The following is a 22795-nucleotide window of genomic DNA, read 5'->3' as shown; positions in this document are numbered from 1 at the left end:
TCAGAGAGTTGTAAATCTGTGGAATTCTCTGCCTCAGAAGGCAGTGGAGGCCAATTCTCTGGATGCTTTCAAGATAGAGCTAGATAGAGTTCTTAAGGATAGCGCAGTCAGGGGGTATGGGGAGAAGGCAGGAACGGGGTACTGATTGAGAATGATCAGCCATGATCACATTGAATGGTAGTGCTGGCTCGAAGGGCCGAATGGCCTCCTCCTGCACCTATTGTCTATTGTCTATTGTCTCTGTTCTATTGTCCATAGCTTTAAGGTGAGCACGGCAATGTGTAAATGGGGCAAGTTTTTTACACAGAAGGTGGTGGATGCCTGGAACACGATGCTGACAGAAATAATAATTGGGTTTTAAAGAGGATTTTAGGTAGGCACATGGACATGCTGGGGAATGGAGGGTTATGGATGACGTGCAGGCAGGGGAGATTAATTTAACGGCATCATTTCAGCACGGGCATTGTGGGCCGAAGGGCATGTCCCTGTGCTGTACTGTTCTATATTCTAAAACAAGCCAGCTAGATCTTTCAACTCTGAGCATCATAGGAGTCCGATTATTAAGTCATGGGCAATGTCTCCGCGGCAACCTTTTAGGCCGCAACACCTCGAACTACATGTCGGGCTGGACGACATCGAACAATTCAACCCTTCGAAACCCTGTTAATTATTTCTCATCGTGAATTTTTTCGCAGCATCGAGGGGCAATAATTGCGCTGAAAGTTTCTGAAGCAAAGAATGGCGTGAAGGATGATTCCCAGGGAAGGCGAGGAGCGGACGAAAATGCGTTGACTGAAACATATGGATTGCTGCTCTGCTGCTGAAACTCGTCCGGCATGGTCCCGCTCCGCAGGGAGAACTTCCAGTCCAGCCTGTCTGCATTCCCGTGCTGCCAGTCATAACGACAAATCTGTGGAGAATGTTAAGCATGTGGGAAAGTATCTGGAATTCAGCAGAAGACATCTTACACAAAAAGCTGAAAAACAATCCGAACTTTCCGTTCACAATCAGGCAACCCCATGGTGAGTGGTAGAACCTAGACCAGTACAGCACAGGAACGGGCCCTTCAGTTCACAGTGCAGCAGACTAAGCCAGGATCAATTCTTATCTGCCTGCAGGTGATCCATATCCTGCATATCCATGTGCCGATCCAAAGGTATCTTAAACATAGGGTTGCCAACTGTCCCGTATTAGCCGGGACATCCCGTATTTGGGCTAAAGTGGTTTGTCCTATACGGGACCGCCCTTGTCCGGTATTAGGCCCGGACTACGCTGTAGGCCCGTACATTGTATGCTCGGACACTGTAGGCCTGGACACTGTAGGCCCGGACACTGTATGCCCGGACACTGTAGGCCCAGGCACTGTAGGCCCAGACACTTTATGCCCAGACACTGTAGGCCCGGACACTGTAGGCCCGGACACTGTAGGCCCAGACACTGTAGGCCCAGACACTGTATGCCCGGACACTGTAGGCCCAGACACTGTAGGCCCGGACACTGTAGGCCCGGACACTGTATGCCCGGACACTGTAGGCCCAGGCACTGTAGGCCCAGACACTTTATGCCCAGACACTGTAGGCCCGGACACTGTAGGCCCGGACACTGGTAGGCCCGGACACTGGTAGGCCTGGACACTGTAGGCCCGGACACTGGTAGGCCCGGACACTGGTAGGCCTGGACACTGTAGGCCCGGACACTGTAGGCCCGGACACTGGTGTCCAGGCTGCTCCCGCTCCACCAATTGCGGCCGCCCGGGCCGGGAGGTGAATTGCTACGCATCCTCCGTCGGACAACGCCCAGGCCTCCGGGCCTACACTGTCCGGGCCTGCAGCGGTCTCTGTGCCTACACTGTCCGGGCCTACACTGTCCGGGCCTACAGCGTCCGGGCCTACAGCGTCCGGGCCTACAGCGTCCGGGCCTACAGCGCCCCCCCGGGCCTAATACGGGACAAGGGCGGTCACGTACGGGACAAACCAATTTAGCCCAGTATATGGGATGTCCCGGTTAGTGTCCGGGCCTACAGTGTCCGAGCCTACAGTGTCCAGTCATACAGTGTCCCTCCGGGCCTACACTGTCCGGGCCTACAGCGGCCGCCGTGCCTACACTATCCGGGCCTACACTGTGCGGGCCTACACTGTCCGGGCCTACACTGTCCGGGCCTACAGCGTCCGGGCCTGCAGCGTCCGGGCCTACAGCGTCCGGGCCTACAGCGTCCGGTCCTACAGCGCCCCCCGGGCCTAATACGGGACAAGGGCGGTCACGTACGGGACAAACCAATTTACCCCAGTATATGGGATGTTCCGGTTAATACGGGACAGTTGGCAACCCTAGCCATGGATGATGCACAGTGCGATTCTCATTAAAGTTGGGCCTGGAGATTTGAGACCTTAATTGCACTCAGGCCATTGTTGTGTTGGAGCAATTCGCTCTGTATCTGCATAAACGGGAAGTCTGGCACAAACTAGCTGTGCTCGGAGAGTGATCATGAGTTGCCAACCAGCCCCTCGACCCTGTGCCGGCCCTCAGAGCAAAGCCTTCCGTTCTCCTTTCGATTCCCTATCACCTTTTCTGTCTCCCATTCCCATCTTTGTTCCCCCCCCCTACATTCTCCCGCTCACCTGGGGTGACCACAAACGGCCAATTAACCCACCGTTTGGTAAGTGGGGGGAAATCGAGTACCATGGGGGAAACAGGGAGAACGTGCAAATCCCACACTGACAGCATAAGGTCATAAGACATAGGAGCAGAATTGGGCCATTCGGCCCATCAAGTCCGCTCCGCCATTTGATCATGGCTGATCTATTTTTCCCTCTCAACCTTATTCTCCTGCCTTCTCCCCATAACCGTTGACGCCCGAACTAATCACGAACCTATCAATCTGCGCTTCGAAAATACCCAGTGACTTGGCCTCCACAGCCGTCTGTGGCAATGAATTCCACAGATTCACCAGCCTCTGGCTAAAGACATTCCTCCTCATCTCCATTCCAAAGGCAGGTCCTTTTATTCTGCGGCTCTGCCCTCTGGTCCTAGACTCTCTCACCATTGGAAATATCCTCTCCGCACATCCACCCGACCTAGGTCTGGGGCACTGGAGGTTGGGGTGGGAAAGGCACGGTATCAGCACTACCTGCTGTGAACTGGCCTTTGTTCGGACCCGATGCTACATGTGGCTTGTCTTCTCCAGGGATGAACAGCGTCTCTAACTTTTCTCTCCCTCTATCTCTCCGCACTGCTGCTGCTGCGGTCCAGTCTACGAGCACAACTACATGAACAATAATTTAGCCATCGGAATATGTCTGGTGACGGCTTCCTTCTGCACATCCACCATTTTCTTGTTTAGATCGATCCCGGTAAGTTTAGTTTAGTTTAGAGATACAGCGCGGAAACAGGCCCTTCGGCCCACCGTGCCCGCGCTGACCAGCGAACCCCGCACACTAACGCCACCCTACACACACTCCAATCAAGTGGCACGGTAGCGCAGCGGTAGAGTTGCTGCTTTACAGCGAATGCAGCGCCGGAGACTCAGGTTCGATCCTGACTACGGGTGCTGCACTGTAAGGAGTTTGTACGTTGTCCCCGTGACCTGCGTGGGTTTTCTCCGAGATCTTCGGTTTCCTCCCACACTCCAAAGACGTACAGGTATGTAGGTTAATTGGCTGGGTAAATGTAAAAATTGTCCCTAGTGGGTGTAGGATAGTGTTAATGTACGGGGATCACTGGGCGGCACGGACTTGGAGGGCCGAAAAGGCCTGTTTCCGGCTGTATATATATGATATGATATGAAGTGCCCTCAGTCAGTGGGTAGTTCTTTTAGATTCTCAAAGTATGACAGAAAAGGTTCCCATTTTGAATAAAACTTTTTCACAGACCCCCCTCAGTGTAAATTTGATCTTTTCTAGTTTTAGAAAAAACATTACATCCTCTCGCCAAGCGGCAGCAGATGGAGGAGTTGTAGATTTCCAGACCAGCAAGATTCTCCTACGGGCCAAAAGTGATGTGAATGCAATGATGTCAGATTGGTTTGCATTTAAACCCAAAGTTCCATCTGTTACGCCGAATACAGCTACAAGTGGGCAAAGCCTCACTGTCACCCCAAGGACTTCACTGATGGTTTTAAAAAACCACTGTCCAGTAGTCACCAAGTTTGGGGCATGACCAGAATGCGTGAGCTAGATTGGCTGGAGAGAAAGAGCACCTGTCACAGCCAGCGTCTGTCCCCGGATAGATGTCGGCAAGCCTGGCTTTGCTTAAATGAACCCTGTGTAAAACTTTGAATTGTGTGAGCCCCAATCTTGCACATGATGACGAGGAATGGACTCTTTTCAGTGCTTCTGCCCAGCATTCCTCAGACAGATTCATACCAAAGTCATCCTCCCACCTAGTTTTAATTTTGTTCAGGTTTTGATCCCCTAAAGACACCAATTGAGAATATAATGCAGGGATCAGTCCTTTATTTGCAAAGGTAAGTGTGAGTTTATCCAACCCTGTGACAGACGGGAGATCAGGAAAAGAAGGAGATTTTTTCATGGCAAAGTGGCGGATCTCAAGATATTTAAAGAAATGATTATGTGGGAGGCCATATTTTCTGCACAGGTTATCAAAACTGTCAAATATGTTGTCAGTGTATAAACCCTTAATGCACCTACATACCTGTACATCTTTGGACAAGCCCAAGCCTTGTCTTCTGATCAGGCACATTACAGCTTCTGGGTTCACCAATTTCAGGCAATTAACTGTTCCAGCCACGCATTGTGATTTTTGGAAAAAAGATTTCCTCTTCAAGTTAATTTGAAATGTCATCCATGTCCTCCAGATCATCCTTTGGTTAATCACTAGCACTCACCACCCACTTTAACAAAGTAGATAATCTTCACTCCGGTGAAGGTTTTAACTGGTTTAGTTTAGTTTAGTTTAGTTTAGAGATACAGCACGGAAACAGGCCCTTTGGCCCACCGGGTCCGCGCCGACCAGCGATCCCCGCACACTAACACTATCCTACACACACTAGGGACAATTTTTACATTTACCAAGCCAATTACCCTACAAACCTGTGGAGTGTGGGAGGAAACCGAAGATCTCGGAGGAAACCCACGCAGGTCACGGGAGGAACGTACAAACTCCGTACAGATGGCGCCCGTAGTCGGGATGGAAACGGGGTCTCTGGCGCCGCGTTCGCTGCAAGGCAGCAACTCTACCGTGCCGCCCAGTATCTGGAGTTACTCCAGCCCTTTTTGTCCGACTTCGGTATGAACCAGCATCTGCAGTTCCTCCGTGCACATTCCCTCCGTCTCGTTGTCAGGACAGCACCCAGTTGTCGGGTATCTTCATCTTCATCTTCCTCCTGGGGGTTTGGCTGATCATCACATCCATCGGCCGGCGCAGCCTCATCATCGACCTGATCGAGAACAGGTACGAGTTCTACATCTACCGCTACCTCATGCACAAGGGACCTCTGGGGGAGATCTACATCCGGCTGAAGTCTCAGAAGACCGGTGAGTGAAGTAATGGAGACAAATGGTGAGTGAAGTAAGATCTCCTGTGGATTCCACTGGCCAAAGGAGGAGGCCATTCGGCCCATCCAGACCATACTGGCATTTTGTAAAAGCAAATCCACCCTGCACCCCCACCCCACCCTCATTGTACTTCGTGGTCCGGTATCTGTTGTACCTTTGTTATGACTCTGAACGGACCACAAGTACACCTGTTTAAAAGGATATAATGCTGGAGCTTAAATCCAGGCTGTTTATTCCATGGCCACCTGGAACCAGAGTGACCACCTAATCACCTCATTCTCTTATATACACGTTACTACACAGGCAAACAAAGTAGTCCTTGTGATACAACAAAGTAGTCCTTGCAATATCACAACATCCCCCCCCCCCCCAACCCGTGTTGCAGTACAGAAAACCACAGGAGATCCTGGACGACACAGCTCACCCCCTCCATGACACACTGGGTCAACCTGAGGAACACCTTCAGCAACAGACTGGTTCCAACGAGATGCAGCACAGAACGCCACAGGAGATCCTTCGTCCCTGTGGCTATCAAACTGTACAACTCCTCCCCCTTCTGTCATGGGGTAGACTGAGACTGACCCCTTCCCCCCCCCCCTCCCCCCCCCCCCCCTCCAATCTTTGCACATCCCCAATTCTGGACTTTCCACTCGTCATTTTAATTTAATGTTTCATGTACCTTGTGTGTTATGACTGGTGTCAGACCAATTTCCCTCCTGGGATAAATAAAGTTGTTTAGTTTAATTTAGTTTAGAGATACAGCGCTGAAGCAGGCCCTTCGGCCCACCGGGTCCACACCGACCAGCGATCCCTGCACATTAACACTATCCTACACCCACTAGGGACAATTTACACTTACACCAAGCCAATTAACCTACAAACCAGTACGTCTTTGGAGTGTGGGAGGAAAATGAAGTTCTCGGAGTCTCAGTCTAGCCCATGACAGAAGGGGGAGGAGTTGTACAGTTTGATAGCCACAGGGTGTGCGTGTGTGTGTGTGTGTGTGTGTGTGTGTGTGTGTGTGTGTGTGTGTGGGGAGGGGGGGGAGAGAGGACCAGTGGTTGGGGTAGAGTCCACATTGGGTTTGGCCTAACAAGGCAGCAGCTAGGTGAACTCATTGAATGTTCCCAGCCATCAGACTTTCCCTTCCCCTTCCGCCGGCCATCATCTTGTGATCCACGTTGGGTGCCTGAGCTTTGGGGCCGAGGGGCACGATGGGCCGAGTGGTCTCCCCGCACTCTGTACCACAGCGACCAGGTTCCTGAACGTAATGCTGCTCTTTCTCTGTCGTTCTCCGCTAGGTCAGGGAGTGTACTACTACAGATTGATTCTGAATGGACCACACATCGAAGTGATCAATCTCACCAGCATTGGGCTGACCATGAACTCGGAGGTAAGCTTCGTATTTGTAGAGACATAGAATAATAGGTGCAGGAGTGGGCCATTTGGCCCTTCGAGCCAGCACCTCCACCGGGTCCGCGCCGACCAGCGATCCCCGCACATTAACACTATCCTGTACACACTAGGGACAATTCTTACATTTACCCAGTCAATTGACCTACAAACCTGCACGTCTTTGGAGTCTTTGAGACACGCGGTATTATATCTCCGGGATATTGCGTGGAAACAGGCCCCTTTGGCCCACCGAGTCCATACTGACCATCACCAAGGTTAACCCAAGGAGAAAGGAGCCTGCAGAAAATGCTGTACATCGCCCGGACCATCACGGGTACTGACCTCCCCGCCATCTAAGACCTCTGCAGGAGGGAAGCTAATGTCATCAAAGACCCACTCTACCATGGCCACGCTCTCATCTCGTTGCTGTCATTGGGCAGAGAGTGCAGGAGCATGAGAACCATTACCTCCAAGTCCAAGGACTGCTTCTGCCCTGCAACCATCAGGCTCCTGAACCCACCCTGCACAACACTAACCACAACCCCACCTCAGCAGCTGGGACTCACTATGGACTTTGTCCAGGTTGCATTTACACACTTGTTTCGGTTGTACTACACATCTTGCACTAATACTGTCCCGTAAATTATTAATTTATTGCATTACTCATTATTGTATCTCTATTTGTCGTACTGTGAAGGAAGGAAATGCAGGTGCTGGTTCAAACCGGAGATAGACGCAAAATGCTGGAGCAACTCGGCGGGACAGGCAGCATCTCTGGAGAGAAGGAATGGGTCTGAAGAAGGGCCTGGACCCGAAACGTCACCCATTCCTTCTCTCCAGAGACGCTGCCTGTCCCGCTGAGTTACTCCAGCACTTTGTGCCTGCCTATTTGTTGTATTGTCGTGTTAACGTTCCCATAAACCAGCAGCAGGTAAGAATTCCATTGCAGATGCCGGTTTACAAGAAAAAACGGAGCTGGAGTAACTTAGCGGACCAGGCAGCTTCTGTGGAGAACACGGATAGGGGGCGTTTCGGGTTGGGACCCTTCTTCAAACCGGGGTGGGTAGAAGCTGGAAAAGAGGTGGGGGGTGGACAAAACCTGGCAAATGAATCTGATTTTTGTTTAGTGGGTAAACTGGCATGAGGAGCTGACAGTTGAATCTTCTATTCAGCATTGTTGCCAATAATGTGTCCTCCTGACCTATTCGACACTTAAAGCAGAGTTTTCTGTAAATTCGCGATGTACACAGAGTGAGGTTTAATCACCAGATGGTTTGAACAAAAGTTAGAGACGGAAAGGAGACAAAAGATTGTGAGATAAAAAGACTTTAGTTTTAGTCTAAGAAAATAACTGCAGATGCTGGTACAAATCGAAGGTATTTATTCACAAAATGCTGGAGTAACTCAGCGGGTCAGGCAGCATCTCAGGAGAGAAGGAATGGGCGACGTTTCGGGTTGAGACCCTTCTTCAGACTGATGTCAGGGGGGCGGGACAAAGGAAGGATATAGGTGGAGACAGGAAGATAGAGGGAGAACTGGGAAGGGGAGGGGAAGAGAGGGACAGAGGAACTGTCTAAAGTTGGAGAAGTCAATGTTCATACCGCTGACTGTAAGCTGCCCAGGCGAAATATGAGGTGCTGTTCCTCCAATTTCCGGTGGGCCTCACTATGGCACTGGAGGAGGCCCATGACAGAAAGGTCAGACTGGGAGTGGGAGGGGGAGTTGAAGTGCTCAGCCACCGGGAGATCAGGTTGGTTAAGGCGGACTGAGTTAGAGACACAGCGTGGAAACGGGCCCTTCGGCCCACCGAGTCCACGCCGACCTACAATCACCCGTTCACACTAGTTATCCCAGTACATATGACAGGGGCAATTTAGAGGCCAAGTAACCAATAAACCCGCACTTTTTTGGGATGTGGGAGGAAACCGGAGCACCCGGAGAAAACTCCTGCGGTCACGGAGAACGTGCAAACTCCGCACAGACAGCGGCCAAAGTCAGGATTGAACCGGGCGGCACAGTGGCGCAGCGGTAGAGTTGCTGCCTTACAGCGAATGCAGCGCAGGAGGCTCAGGTACGATCCTGAATACGGGTGCCGTCTGTACGGAGTTTGTACGTTCTCCCCGTGACCTGCGTGGGTTTTCTCCGAGATCTTCGGTTTCCTCCCACACTCCAAAGACGTGCAGGTTTGTAGGTTAATTGGCTGGGCAAATGTAAAAATTGTCCCTAGTGTGTGTAGGATAGTGTTAATGTGTGGGGATCGCTGGGCGGCGCGGACTCGGTGGGCCGAAGGGCCTGTTTCTGTGCTGTATCTCTAAATCTAAACCCGGGTCTCTGGCACTGTGAGGCCGCAGCTCTACCACTGTGTCTCTGTGCCACATAAGAATAGAGGAATGAAACGTAAAGCCAGAGGGAGGGGTGTAGGTAGAAGGGGATGGGTGGGGGGGGGGTGGAGGGGGAAGGGGAAAGAGGGCGGGGTAGTGGGACTAATGGGTTTAATTGTGTATTAATGAACGGTTAAACCAAAGATAGACAGACAATGCAAGAGTAACTCAGTGGGACAGGCAGCATCTCTGGAGAGAAGGAATGGGTGACGTTTCGGATCGAGACCCTTCATCAGACTGAGTGCAGAGATGCTGCCTGTCCCGCTGAGTTACTCCAGCACTGTGTGTCTGTAATGAGTTCAATTGCTCCATTCCCAGTGCATCTGACAATCAAACACTCTCGGCTCTCGATTTCCTTTTCAGAAGCTTGAGAAGCTGGGAATGAGACTGGCTACCAAGTTGAACCTGAACTACTTTGACTGCGACGATGTATCGCCCAGGCACGTTATTAGGCACTGGTCAGGTATCTAGGATCGTATCTAGGGCCGCCGTACGGTGTGTTTCGACCAGTACCTCACCCCCGCATCACCCTCTTGCAGTTCCTGAACTCCACTCCAGGGGCATCTGTTCCACACTTTGGAGCAGTGCCCATTTATTTGGGACCATTTGCCCAACTTGTCACCTCTCCACAAACAAGTATTTCAAAACAAGATTTTCTTGACTTTACTTTTCACTGAAACCATAAAGTTGATTTCACACTTTTTTCACTAATTCGCTTATTCAGTTAGAAGTTGAAACGTGAGGGAGTATATTGATGGAAATAAACTGTTGATAAACGTAAATTTATTTTTAATTTTTTTATGTGCACGAGCGCTTTTTCATCTACAAAAATAGCACTGGCTCGGAGGCAAAGTCACAGCATTTCAGTGAAAAGGCGGCACATTTGCTATTGAGGGCGTGCAGCGTAGGTTTACTAGGTTAATTCCCGGAATGGCAGGACTGTCGGATGTTGAAAGACTGGAGCGACTAGGTTTGTATACACTGGAATTTAGAAGGATGAGAGGGGATCTTATCGAAACGTATAAGATTATTAAGGGGTTGGACACGTTAGAGGCAGGAAACATGTTCCCAATGTTGGGGGAGTCCAGAACCAGGGGCCACAGTTTAAGAATAAGGGGTAAGCCATTTAGAACGGAGATGAGGAAAAACCTTTTCAGTCAGAGAGTTGTGAATCTGTGGAATTCTCTGCCTCAGAAGGCAGTGGAGGCCAATTCTCTGAATGCGTTCCTTAAGGATAGCGGAGTCAGGGGGTATGGGGAGAAGGCAGGAACGGGGTACTGATTGAGAATGATCAGCCATGATCACATTGAATGGCGGTGCGTACAGGCTCGAAGGGCTGAATGGCCTCCTCCTGCACCTATTGTCTATTGTCTATTCCTCAGAAACACAAGAGCCCACAGATGCTGTCATCTCGAGCAGATACCAAACAGCTAGACGAACTCAATGGGTCAGACAGCATCTGTGGATGGGAGTGGATAGGCAGCTTTAATGGATGTTGTCTGTCCATTTCCCTCCACAGATACTGCCTGGCCTGTTGAGTTTCTCCAGTAATTTGGTTTTTGCTTTGATGCATTACTTACACTTACGGTTGCCAACTGTCCCGTATTAGCCGGGACATCCCGTATTTTGGGCTAAATTGGTTTATCCTGTAAGGGATCGCCCTTGTCCCGTATTAGGCCTGGGGGTCACTGTAGGCCTGGACGCTGTAGGCCCCCACACTGTAGGTCCCGACACTGTAGGCCCGGACACTGTAGGTCCCGACAGTTTAGGTCCTGACACTCTAGGTTTCCAACATTTTAGGTCCGGACAGTGCAGGCCCGGGTGCCGCCTGACGGGGGTTGCATAGCAACCCGCCTCCCGGCCCAGGCGGCCGCCATTGGTGGAGCGGGAGCACGTGGCTGCTGGCTAGGTGAGGTCATGTGGGGCGCGGGGCAGTGACATCACCGTGTCCCGTAGTTGGGAGTGAGATAGTTGGCAACCCCTACTTCCACTGGACGGGATCAGCTACCGAGAAAGACAGGATGAAGAGAAAACAGTGAATGCTCCAATTTTAGGTGGACATTGAATTCTTCGATTTTAGATAACTAACCTGCAACCCCTCCTTCCCCATCCCCCACCTAGACCTCCACCAATCACTTCCCTCCCCCTCTCCTTTCACCGACATTATTTTCTCGGGCCTAACAATTCGCACCTCTTCTATCCTCTTCTCAAGTTTAGTTTAGTTTAGTTTAGTTTAGCGATACAGCGCAGAAACAGGCCCTTCGACCTACCTGGTCCGCACCGACCAGCGATCCCCGCACATTAACACTATACCCACACCAGATAGGGACAATCCTTTTACATTTACCCAGCCAATTAACCTACAAACCTGTACGTCTTTGGAGTGTGGGAGGAAACTGAAGATCGCGGAGAAAACCCACGCAGGTCACGGGGAGAGCGTACAAACTCCGTACAGACAGCACCCGTAGTCAGGATCGAACCCGGGTCTCCGGCGCTGCATTCGCTGTAAGGCAGCAACTCTACCGCTGCACCACCGTGACCGCCCCAAAAGTCTTTAGTCTTTTCATTTCTGGCCTCCGTCAAAACATCAGCCTATCCGCCCCCCCTCCTCCGGCACATATCCACCCATTATCTGCCTGGCTTTGGCCTGCTCCTCCTCCCACCCTCCCTCCCAGCTTGCTTCTCCCACCCCCACCACAATCAGTCTGACAAAGGGTCCTAAGTGACCATAAGTGATGGGAGAGAATTAGGCCATTCAGCCCATCAAGTCTACTCCTCCATTCAATCATGGCCGATCTATCTCTCCCTCCTAACCCCATTCTCCCGCCTTTTCCCCGTAACCTCTGATATCTTTACTAATCAATAATCTATCTATCTGGATAGATAGAACAAGCTGGATATATGGAACAATCTGCCAGAGGAGGTAGTTGAGGCTGGGACTATCCCATTGTTTAAGAAACAGTTGGACAGGTACATGGATAGGACAGGTTTGGAGGGTTATGGACCAAACGCAGGCAAGTGGGAGTAGTGTAGCTGGGACATGTTGGCCGGTGTGGGCGAGTTGGGCCGAAGGGCCTGTTTCCACACTGTATCACTCTATGAATCCATGGCTCTATGACTCTATCCATCTCTGCCTTAAATAGGCAGGGCCTATCCTGAAGGGGCCAGTTTCCACGTTGTGTCTCTCGCTAGACTAAAACTAAAGTCTCTTTATCTCACAGTCTTTTGACCTTGATTGGTGACTATCCATATATTCTCCAGGGATGCTGCCTGAGTTACTCCAGCATCCTAGTGCATCAGTCACTGAAAGGAAGCATGCAGGTACAGCAGGCAGTGAAGAAAGCCAATGGAATGTTGGCCTTCATAACAAGAGGAGTTGAGTATAGGAGCAAAGAGGTCCTTCTGCAGTTGTACAGGGCCCTGGTGAGACCGCACCTGGAGTACTGTGTGCAGTTTTGGTCTCCAAATTTGAGGAAGGACATTCTTGCTATTAAGGGCGTGCAGCGTAGGTTTATTAGGTTAATTCCCGGAATGGCGGGACTGTCATATGTTGAAAGACCGGAGCAACTGGGCTTGTATACTCTGGAATTTAGAAGGATGAGTGGGGATCTTATCGAAACATATAAGATTATTAAAGGGTTGGACACGTTAGAGACAGGAAACATGTTCCCAATGTTGGGGGAGTCCAGAACCAGGGGCCACAGTTTAAGAATAAGGGGTAGGCCATTTAGAACTGAGATGAGGAAAAAAAATTTCAGTCAGAGAGTTGTGAATCTGTGGAATTCTCTGCCTCAGAAGGCAGTGGAGGCCAATTCTCTGAATGCATTCAAGAGCGAGCTAGATAGAGCTCTTAAGGATAGCGGAGTCAGGGGGTATGGGGAGAAGGCAGGAACGGGGTACTGATTGAGAATGATCAGCCATGAATACATTGAATGGCGGAGCTGGCTCGATGGGCCGAATGGCCTCCTCCTGCACCTATTGTCTATTGTCTATAGCATTTTGTCTCTTTTTATCAAGAAAGAGAGCAAGAGTTTGGGTCTTACTCAGTGAAGCCAAGCAAGCTCCTCTCCTATCCGTTGTTCCCTTTAATGCACAAGAGGAAGCCATTCGGCCCATCACGTCTGGGGTAGCCCCCTGCACTGAGCTACCACAGTGGTTTCACTCCACTGACGCTTGCCCAACTGCTGATATTATTGTCACGTGCACTGAGGTACAGTGAGAAGTTTGTGCGCCTGTTATCCAGTCAAATCACACCGTACACAGGTGCAATGGGTAGTGCACAGAGAACAATACCAGAGTGCAGAGTTACGGTGTTATAGTGTTACTGTTACAGAGAAAGTGCAGATTAAAAAACTGTGCAAGGGCTGCCACAAGGTAGGTTGGAAGATCTGGAGAGCACCCTGGCTTAGTCCTTTTCTGAGCTTACTTGACACCCCTCGACTTGACTCGACCTGTAAATGAGGCCACTCCCAAACATGGAAACACACTGGGCCTGGTGATATCCCCAGGGTTAAAAACTGATAACATCCTGGTGTCTGATTTTACTGTTTCAGGCCATTACTGTGTGTGTTTTTTGATGTGTTTTTAAAGCTGTTTCGGCACCCCTTGGAGTCTGACTGTAAAAGGCACTTTTTAGATCCAGCAGTAGAACTCAAATTTTCTGAGCTTGTCAGTACATTCGCTCCTCTCACCCAGGGAGATTCCATTGATGAAATGATCAAAGTTTCTAACAGTACGACGCTTGATGAAGTTGCACCTCTCAAGGTTAAAAGGAAAGTAAGGGTTTAAACATTCCCATGGTTAAACAACTCTGTCACATCTGGAGTATTGTGTACAGTTTCGGACATCCTTGTAATTGAGGCAGTGCAGCGTAGGTTCACGAAATTGATCTCTGGGATGGCGGGACTGTCATATGAGGAAAGATTGAAAAGGCTAGGCTTGTATTCACTGGAGTTTAAAAGGATGAGAGGGGATCTTACAATACAATACAATACAACACAATACAATATATCTTTATTGTCATTGTACAGGGGTACAACGAGATTGGGAATGCGCCTCCCATACGATGCAATAATTTAATTAGCTAGTCAGTATTAATTTAAACAACAACAACCCAACGAAACAAATTGTAACAGTTTTAAGACAGAATAAAGTGCAAGTGTCGATGTGATGTTGTGTTTTTGTGTTTGTGTACTATGTGTGGGTGTGTGGGTGTGGGGGGGGGGGAGGGGGGAACTGTAAAATTGTAAATATGTGTCCCTTCCGAACGGAGACCCGACCTTTGTTTTCTGGGTGTTGTCTCCGTTCCTGCTGCGGCCTACCATCGGCCCAACTCCTGGGCCCTGGGCTGACTCCAGGGCTCTGGTTCGCAGAGCCCGCGGATCAGACTTACCATCACCGGAGCCGGCCATCTTCGGAGGCTGCGGGAGCGGCTGCGACTCGCCTTAGGCTCGGGGCGCGTGGATGCCGACATCGGGAGCTCCGGCAGCGGCAGCGTGTTCGCCCGCCCCGGATCGCGGGGCTTCGGTCGCGGACATTTCACCGTCCGGCGCGGCCTAAAATAGGCCGCGGGATATTTCTCTGCTGGGCGGGGGCTTCAATGTCGGGAGCCACGACCGCCCCGACGTGCAGCAACAGTGGCAGCAGCAGCGTGTTCGCCCGCCCTGGATCGGACTTATCATCGGCGGAGCCGGCCGTCTTCGGAGGCTGCGGGAGCGGCTGCGACTCGCCTTAGGCTCGGGCCGCTGCGGACCGTCCGGCGCGGCCTGCAACCACAACAACCTGACAACAGCAACCTAACGAAACAATTGTGACAGTAATAGAGACATATAAAATTATAAAAGGACTGGACAAGCTGGATGCAGGGAAAATGTTCCCAACGTTGGGGGAGTCCAGAACCAGGGGACACAGTCTTAGAATAAAGGGGAGGCCATTTAAAACTGAGGTGAGAAGGAACTTTTTCACCCAGAGAGTTGTGAATTTGTGGAATTCTCTGCCACAGAGGGCAGTGGAGGCCAAATCACTGGATGAATTTAAGAGAGAGTTAGATAGAGCTCTAGGGGCTAGTGGGATCAAGGGATATGGGGAGAAGTTGGGCACGGGTTACTGATTGTGGATGATCATGCATGATCACAATGAATGGCGGTGCTGGCTCGAAAGGCCGAACGGTAGTATGTTTCTATGTTTCTATGTGCATACGTTTAAGAAAATCATGTAGAGTAGCCGAAAGAAAGTGGAGAAAAGCAGGACTAGAAGTACATCTTGGCATCTATGAAGAAACCATTGCAGCTTGTAATAACCCTGTAAGATCTGCAAGGAAGACCCATTTTTCTCAAATTATCAGCAGAAAGTGGAGGAAATAGTAAGATTCTTGTTCTCCACCATTGACAGATTATTAAACTCTCCTTCAACCCCTGATTTAGAACTGAGATGAGGAAAAACTCTCAGTCAGAGAGTTGTGAATCTGTGGAATTCTCTGCCTCAGAAGGCAGTGGAGGCCAATTCTCGGAATGCATTCAAGAGAGAGCTAGATAGAGCTCTTAAGGATAGCGGAGTCAGGGGGTATGGGGAGAAGGCAGGAACGGGGTACTGATTGAGAATGATCAGCCATGATCACATTGAATGGCGGTGCTGGCTCGAAGGGCCGAATGGCCTCCTCCTGCACCTATTGTCTATTGTCTATTGTCTATTTTTTAAGCCGAGCCTCTGCTGGAAAATGAGAGCTCTTTTGCCGATTATCAGAGCCGGTATCCCTTTAGATTCCACTGTCCTCTTCTGCCGACCGTGTCAGACGCAGGCAAAGAACGAGCAGTTTCACAAGTATTTCTACCTCAGCACTTTGCAAAAATGCGGCTGAGAGCAAATCCACGCCCTGCCATTTCGACGCCGTTCCTGCGAAGTTTTTAAAGAATGTTTTTAACAGTTTGTCCAGTTTTGTTCTTACAATTATAAGCACCTCCCCTGAGACTGGAACTTTCCCAGATACTTTTAAAACCACTGTCGTAAAGCCTCTGTTAAAGAAACCAAAATGGCGGCACGGTGGCGCAGCGGTAGAGTTGCCGCCTTACAGCGAATGCAGTGCCGGAGACTCAGGTTCGATCCTGACTACGGGCACCGTCTGTACGGAGTTTGTACGTTCTCCCCGTGACCTGCGTGGGTTTTCTCCGAGATCTTCGGTTTCCTCCCACACTCCAAAGACGTGCAGGTTTGTAGGTTAATTGGCTGGGTAAAATGTAAAAATTGTCCCTAGTGTGAGTAGGATAGTGTTAATGTGCGGGGATCGCTGGGCGGCGCGGACCCGGTGGGCCGAAGGGCCTGTTTCCGCGCTGTATCTCTAAATCTAAAAATCTAAATCTTGAAAGAGGGCTACTGAGTAATTATAGACCCGTATCAAAATCTACCCTAGCTCGTTCTGAATCAAAATGACATCTTAGAGAAATTTCAATTTGGCTACAGAGCAAATTACAGCACTGAGACTGCCCTGATAAGAATAGTCAGTGACCTTAGAGTTCACACTGACGAGGACAAAGTCTCAAAGTCCCAGTGCTGGTCCTCTTAGGCCTCACAGCAGCTTTTGACACCGGAGATCGCAGTATTCTTATAGGTATCACAAAATGCTGGAGTAACTCAGCGGGTCAGGCAGCATCTCTGGTGAGAAGGAATGGCTGGGTCACGCCACCATTTTGTGATACCTTCGATTTGTACCAGCATCTGCAGTTATTTTCCTGCGGTATTCTTGTAGACCGCCTAGACAACTGGGTCGGCCTGCCAGATCAGGCAATAGATCGAAGGCCCCCCCCCCCCCCTCGGTCATGGCTGACATTGGGTGATGCATCCTGGTTGTTGGCTGCTTGCTCCAAACCTCGACTGGAGCAGCGTCGTGTAAACATAGAAACATAGAAAGTAGGTGCAGGAGTAGGCCATTCGGCCCTTCAAGCCTGCACCGCCATTCAATGTGATCATGGCTGATCATCCAACTCAGTATCCTGTACCTGCCTTCTCTCCATACCCCCTGATCCCTTTAGCCACAAGGGCCACATCTAACTCCCTCTTAAATATAGCCAATGAACTGGCCTCAACTACCTTCTGTGGCAGAGAATTCCACAGATTCACTACTCTCTGTGTGAAAAAAAACTTTCTCATCTCGGTCCTAAAAGACTTCCCCCTTATTCTTAAGCTGTGACCCCTTGTTCTGGACTTCCCCAACATCGGGAACAATCTTCCCGCATCTAGCCTCTCCAACCCCTTAAGAATTTTGTATGTTTCTATAAGATCCCCTCTCAGTCTTCTAAATTCCAGCGAGTACAAGCCCAGTCTATCCAGTCTTTCTTCATATGAAAGTCCTGCCATCCCAGGGATCAATCTGGTGAACCTTCTCTGTACTCCCTCTAAGGCTAAAGTTTCGAAGTTATGCCGATGACACTCAGTTATAGTTCTCTGTCGATCCAGCTGATGCAAATGCCTTAAGTTCTTTGACCTCCTGCCTATTTTCCATTTTGAAAAAATGGATGAATGCCAACTTATTTTAACTCAATGATGGCAAGGCAGGAATTGTGTTATTTGGATCAAAACTTCTCTTTGTATCTCTAAATCTAAAAATCTAAATCTAGACAGAGGGCTACTGAGTAATTATACACCCGTATCAAAATCTACCCTTGCAGCAAGGTTCTGGAGAAAGTTTATATTCAACCAAATACAACACATTCTGAATCAAAATGACATCTTTTTGGAAAGAGATGAGATGTTACTCTGTAAACTGGGAAATGTGACTGCCGATGTCAAACAAGACGTCACAAGCCTGGGGGCCAATAAGTGACAATGATCTTCATTTTAAATCTCACATAAATAAGGTAACAAAGTGTGCTTTCTATCGCCTCAGACATATTGCGGTGACGCTGCCATAGCAGCTGCGGCATACCTGCGGTCCATTTGTCTTTGTGTTTTTGTTGTTTTTTGGTCTTAGTTGTAGATGTGATGTGGTGTTTTTGTGTTTGTGTACTATGTGTGGGTGTGAAGGGAGGGGGGAACTGTAAAATTGTAAATATGTGTCCCTTCCGAACGGAGACCCGACCTTTGTTTTCTGGGTGTTGTCTCCGTTCCTGCTGCGGCCTACCATCGGCCCAACTCCTGGAGCTGGCGGCCTCCAGGGCTCCGGTTCGCAGAGCCCGTGGACCGGACTCACCATCAGCGGAGCCGGCCGTCCTCGGAGGCTGCGGGAGCGGCTGCGACTCGCCTTAGGCTCGGGCCGTGTGGATGCCGACATCGGGAGCTCCGGCAGCGGCAGCGTGTTCACCCGCCCCGGATCGCAGGGCCCGCTGTGGACATTTCACCGTCCGGCACGGCCTGAAATAGGCCGCGGGATTTTTCTCTGCTCGGCGGGGGCTTCGGTGTCGGGAGCCACGACCGCCCCGACGTGCAGCAACAGCGGCAGCGGCAGCGTCTTCGCCCGCCCCGGGATGCGGGGCTTGGGTCGGCCCGCTGCGGACCTTTCACCACCCGGCGCGGCCTGGAAGGTGGCAATGACACCAGCCTGACCGCGGGAGAAGACGGCAGGGGAAGAGAAAAGACATTGTGGCCTTCCATCACAGTGAGGAAGGGACTGGAGGAGACTCACTGTGATGGATGTTTCTTTTTTTTGTATGTTGGTTGGGGTTGTGTAATTAGCTTGTTTTATTGCATTTATTATTGGACTGTGAGTGACTAAATTTCGTCTTGAATCTCTCTTGAATCTTGCTAAAGTATGGCCTTTCTTAACTCAACATGACTGTAAGAAACTCATACATGCTTTCATGTCAAGCAGACTTGATTACTGTAATGCCTTATTTGCCTTCAAAATTCCACCAACAGGTTACAGCTCATTCGAAATGCTTTTAACAAACACCCAGAAAAGGGAACACATCACCTCAGTATTATTCTCCCTTCATTGGCTCCCTGTAAGATCAAGGATAGACTATGAAGTCCTCCTTCTTGTCTACAAAGCTCTAAATGGCTTAGGAGCAGCATTTCTTACAGAGTCCCTCCTTCCGTATGCCCCTACTCGAGCGCTCAGGTCTGCTGATGCTTCACCAATAACAAAATTGATGAAGTAGCCTTTTGCAACTAGGCCTCAAGCTGTGGAATACCCTACCCAGGGCCATGAGAGACGCCCACCCTCCCCAGGCACTTTCCCCTGCAACTGCAGAAGATGCAACACCTGTCCCTTTACCTCCCCCCTCGACTCCATCCAAGGACCCAAACAGTCTTTCCAGGTGAGGCAGAGGTTCACCTGCACCCCCTCCAACCTCATCTACTGTATCCGCTGTTCCAGATGTCAACTTCTCTACATCGGAGAGACCAAGCGCAGGCTCGGCGATCGTTTCGCTCAACACCTCCGCTCAGTCTGCTTTAACCAACCTGATCTCCCGGTGGCTCAGCACTTCAACTCCCCCTCCCATTCCCAATCTGACCTTTCTGTCCTGGGCCTCCTCCATTGTCAGAGTGAGGCCCAGCGCAAATTGGAGGAACAGCACCTCATATTTCGCTTGGGTAGTTTACACCCCAGCGGTATGAACATTGACTTCTCTAACTTCAGATAGTCCCTGCTTTCCCTCTCTCTCCATCCCCCCTCCCTTCCCAGTTCTCCCACTAGTCTTCCTGTCTCCAACTACATCCTATCTTTGTCCCCCCCCCTCCCCTGACATCAGTCTGAAGAAGGGTCTCGACCTGAAACGTCACCCATTCCTTCTCTCCTGAGATGCTGCCTGACCCGCTGAGTTACTCCAGCATTTTGTGTCTGCCTGACATTTTCAAACGGCAGTTAAAACTTATCTTTTTTAATCAACCTTTTTTAACTGATTTACTTCGTTTGTCTTTTTACACTCTCAATTTTACATTTGACATTCTATCTAGATACTAAAACTCTCGTTTGTTTGTTTGTTTGTTTGTTCCTGAACTACAGTCAAAACGGTACACGATAGCGCGACCATTTTAGGCCCAACTTACTCACCGTCGTCCCTTTGGTGCTAATGGAAGAAGTTTCATTGAAATAGGTGTTATCATTTTAAAGTTATTCACATATTAAAGTTTAAATCTATCTCCTAGGGAGGGGGGGGAGGGAGGGAGGGAGGGAATGGGGTGGAGGGAGGGGGAGATGGAGGGAGGGGGGAGGAGGGAGGGGAGATGGAGGGAGGGGGGAGGAGGGAGTATAAGGGGGATTGAGGGGGATAGAGTAGGGGGAGGGGAAGGGGAGGGGAGGTGAGGGAGGAAGGGGGAGGGGAAGGGGAGGGGAGGTGAGGGAGGGAGGAAGGGGGAGGGGAAGGGGAGGGGAGGTGAGGGAGGGAGGAAGGGGGAGGGGAAGGGGAGGGGAGGTGAGGGAGGGAGGAAGGGGGAGGGAAGGGAGGGAGGGAGTGGGGTGGAGGGAGGGGGAGAGGGAGGGAGGGAGGGGGAGGAGGGAGGGAGGGGGAGGGGAGGTGAGGGAGGGGGAGAGGGGGGGGGGTGGGGGGAGGTTGGGAGGAGAGGGTGCTGCACCAATGCAGGAGAGGCTTGGGCCCAAAGGGTCCACTTGGTCTAGTATTGTTACATAAATCTGTGGTTTGTATGCTGTTAACAACCTATGTCTTTACTGTTTTAAATTGTATTTTTGTTTAGACATGTGATTGTTTTTGTGGAAAGCACTTTGGGCTTCACTCAATTGCATGAAAAGTGCTATATAAATAAAATTCATGACCCATAAATCTTTCCTATCCATGCACCTGTCTACGTGTCTTAAATGTTGTTCTTGTATCTGCCCCAACCATTTTGACTGGCAGCTCACTCCATGTATTCATGACCCTCTGTGTGGGGTCCTCCCCTTCAGATCCCCTTTAAATCTTTCCCCAGCTCACCTTAAATTCATGCCCTTCCATTTGGGGAAATCACTCTAAAGATTCACCATATCTATTCATAGAAACATAGAAACATAGAAAATGGGTGCAGGAGGAGGCCATTCGGCCCTTCGAGCCAGCACCGCCATTCACTGTGATCATGGCTGATCATCCACAATCAGTAACCCGTTCTTGCCTTCTCCCCATACCCCTTGATTCCGCTAGCCCCTAGAGCTCTATCTAACTCTCTTTTAAATTCATCCAGCGAATCGGCCTCCACTGCCCTCTGTGGCAGAGAATTCCACAAATTCACAACTCTCTGGGTGAAAAAGTTTCTTCTCACCTCAGTTTTAAATGGCTTCCCCTTTATTTTTAGACTGTGGCCCCTGGTTCTGGACTCCCCCAACATTGGGAACATTTTTTCTGCATCCAGCTTGTCCAGTCCTTTTATAATTTTTTTACATTTCTATAAGATTTTATACAACTCTTTCACGTCACCTCCGCGCTCCAGGGAAAACAGTCCCAGCCCATCCAATCTCCTTATAACAAGGGCTCCAAACCTGGCGAACATCTACATCGAACAGCACAGTGCAGCAACAGGCCCATCGGCCCACAGTGCCCGTGCTGAACATGATAGGGCCCTAGTGAGACCGCACCTGGAGTACTGTGTGCAGTTCTGGTCTCCAAATTTGAGGAAGGATATTCTTGCTATTGAGGGCGTGCAGCATAGGTTTACTAGGTTAATTCCCGGAATGGCGGGACTGTTATATGTTGAAAGACTGGAGCGACTAGGCTTGTATACACTGGAATTTAGAAGGATGAGAGGAGATCTTATGGAAACGTATAAGATTATTAAGGGGTTGGACACATTAGAGGCAGGAAACATGTTCCCATTGTTGGGGGAGTCCAGAACCAGGGGCCACAGTTTAAGAATAAGGGGTAGGCCATTTAGAACGGAGATGAGGAAAAACTTTTTCAGTCAGAGAGTTGTGAATCTGTGGAATTCTCTGCCTCAGAAGGCAGTGGAGGCCAATTCTCTGAGTGCATTCAAGAGAGAGCTAGATAGAGCTCTTAAGGATAGCGGAGTCAGGGGGTATGGGGATAAGGCAGGAACGGGGTAATGATTGAGAATGATCAGCCATGATTACATTGTATGGCGGTAATGGCTCGAAGGGCCGAATGGCCTCCTCCTGCACCTATTGTCTATTGTCTATTGATGCCAAGCTAGATTAATCTCATCTGCCTGCACGTGATCCAAATCCCTCTACTCCATGATATATCCGTGTGCCCATCTAAAAGCTTATTAAACACCACTCTGGTGCTTCTCCACCAACTTTCCAGCTAGCATCATGTTCTAGGCACCCACCATGCTCTGTGTAAAATATTTGACCCTCACACGTCCTTTCACTTTGAAGCCCTCTAGTCTTTGGCATTTCCACCCTGGGGGAAACAAAGTTCAATCTGTCTACACTATCTCTGCCTCTCATCTAAATACTAAAACTCTCGTTTGTTTGTTTGTTTGTTCCTGAACTGCAGCCAAAATGGTACACGATAGCGCAACAATTTCAGGCCCACCTTACTCACCGTCGTCCCTTTGGTGCTAATGGAAGAAGTTTCATTGAAATCGGTGTTATATTTTTTAAGTTATTCACATTTGAAAGTTTAA

At 49.9% G+C, this 22795-nt stretch overlaps 2 protein-coding genes across 4 annotated transcripts in view; one reads left to right on the top strand and one right to left on the bottom strand.

Moving 5' to 3' along the window:
* Positions 1–231: 231 nt before the first annotated feature.
* LOC144608247 (uncharacterized) overlaps positions 232–22795 on the bottom strand; it is a 33125-nt gene continuing 10561 nt past the window's right edge. For 2 of the 3 annotated variants that reach the window (XM_078425845.1, XM_078425851.1), the window contains 2 exons: positions 14682–15084; positions 232–910 (listed from right to left, as the gene is read on the bottom strand). In XM_078425845.1, coding sequence (XP_078281971.1) covers positions 668–910; positions 14682–14762 — 324 coding nt within the window. In that variant the 5' untranslated portion in view covers positions 14763–15084 and the 3' untranslated portion in view covers positions 232–667. The remainder of the gene's footprint in view (positions 911–14681; positions 15085–22795) is intronic. The other variant, XR_013549184.1, reaches the window with a different exon arrangement.
* Positions 920–9760, top strand: LOC144610968 (cation channel sperm-associated auxiliary subunit TMEM249-like). Its single transcript, XM_078430018.1, has 5 exons — positions 920–1022; positions 3250–3350; positions 5300–5492; positions 6815–6906; positions 9653–9760. The coding sequence occupies exons 1-5, from the start codon at positions 920–922 to the stop codon at positions 9758–9760; spliced, it is 597 nt and encodes a 198-aa protein (XP_078286144.1).

This window comes from Rhinoraja longicauda, chromosome 2, assembly GCF_053455715.1.
Source record: "Rhinoraja longicauda isolate Sanriku21f chromosome 2, sRhiLon1.1, whole genome shotgun sequence".
NCBI lineage: Eukaryota > Metazoa > Chordata > Chondrichthyes > Rajiformes > Arhynchobatidae > Rhinoraja > Rhinoraja longicauda.
Note: the sequence above shows the minus strand (reverse complement) of the source record. Positions and strands in the feature narration are given on the sequence as shown.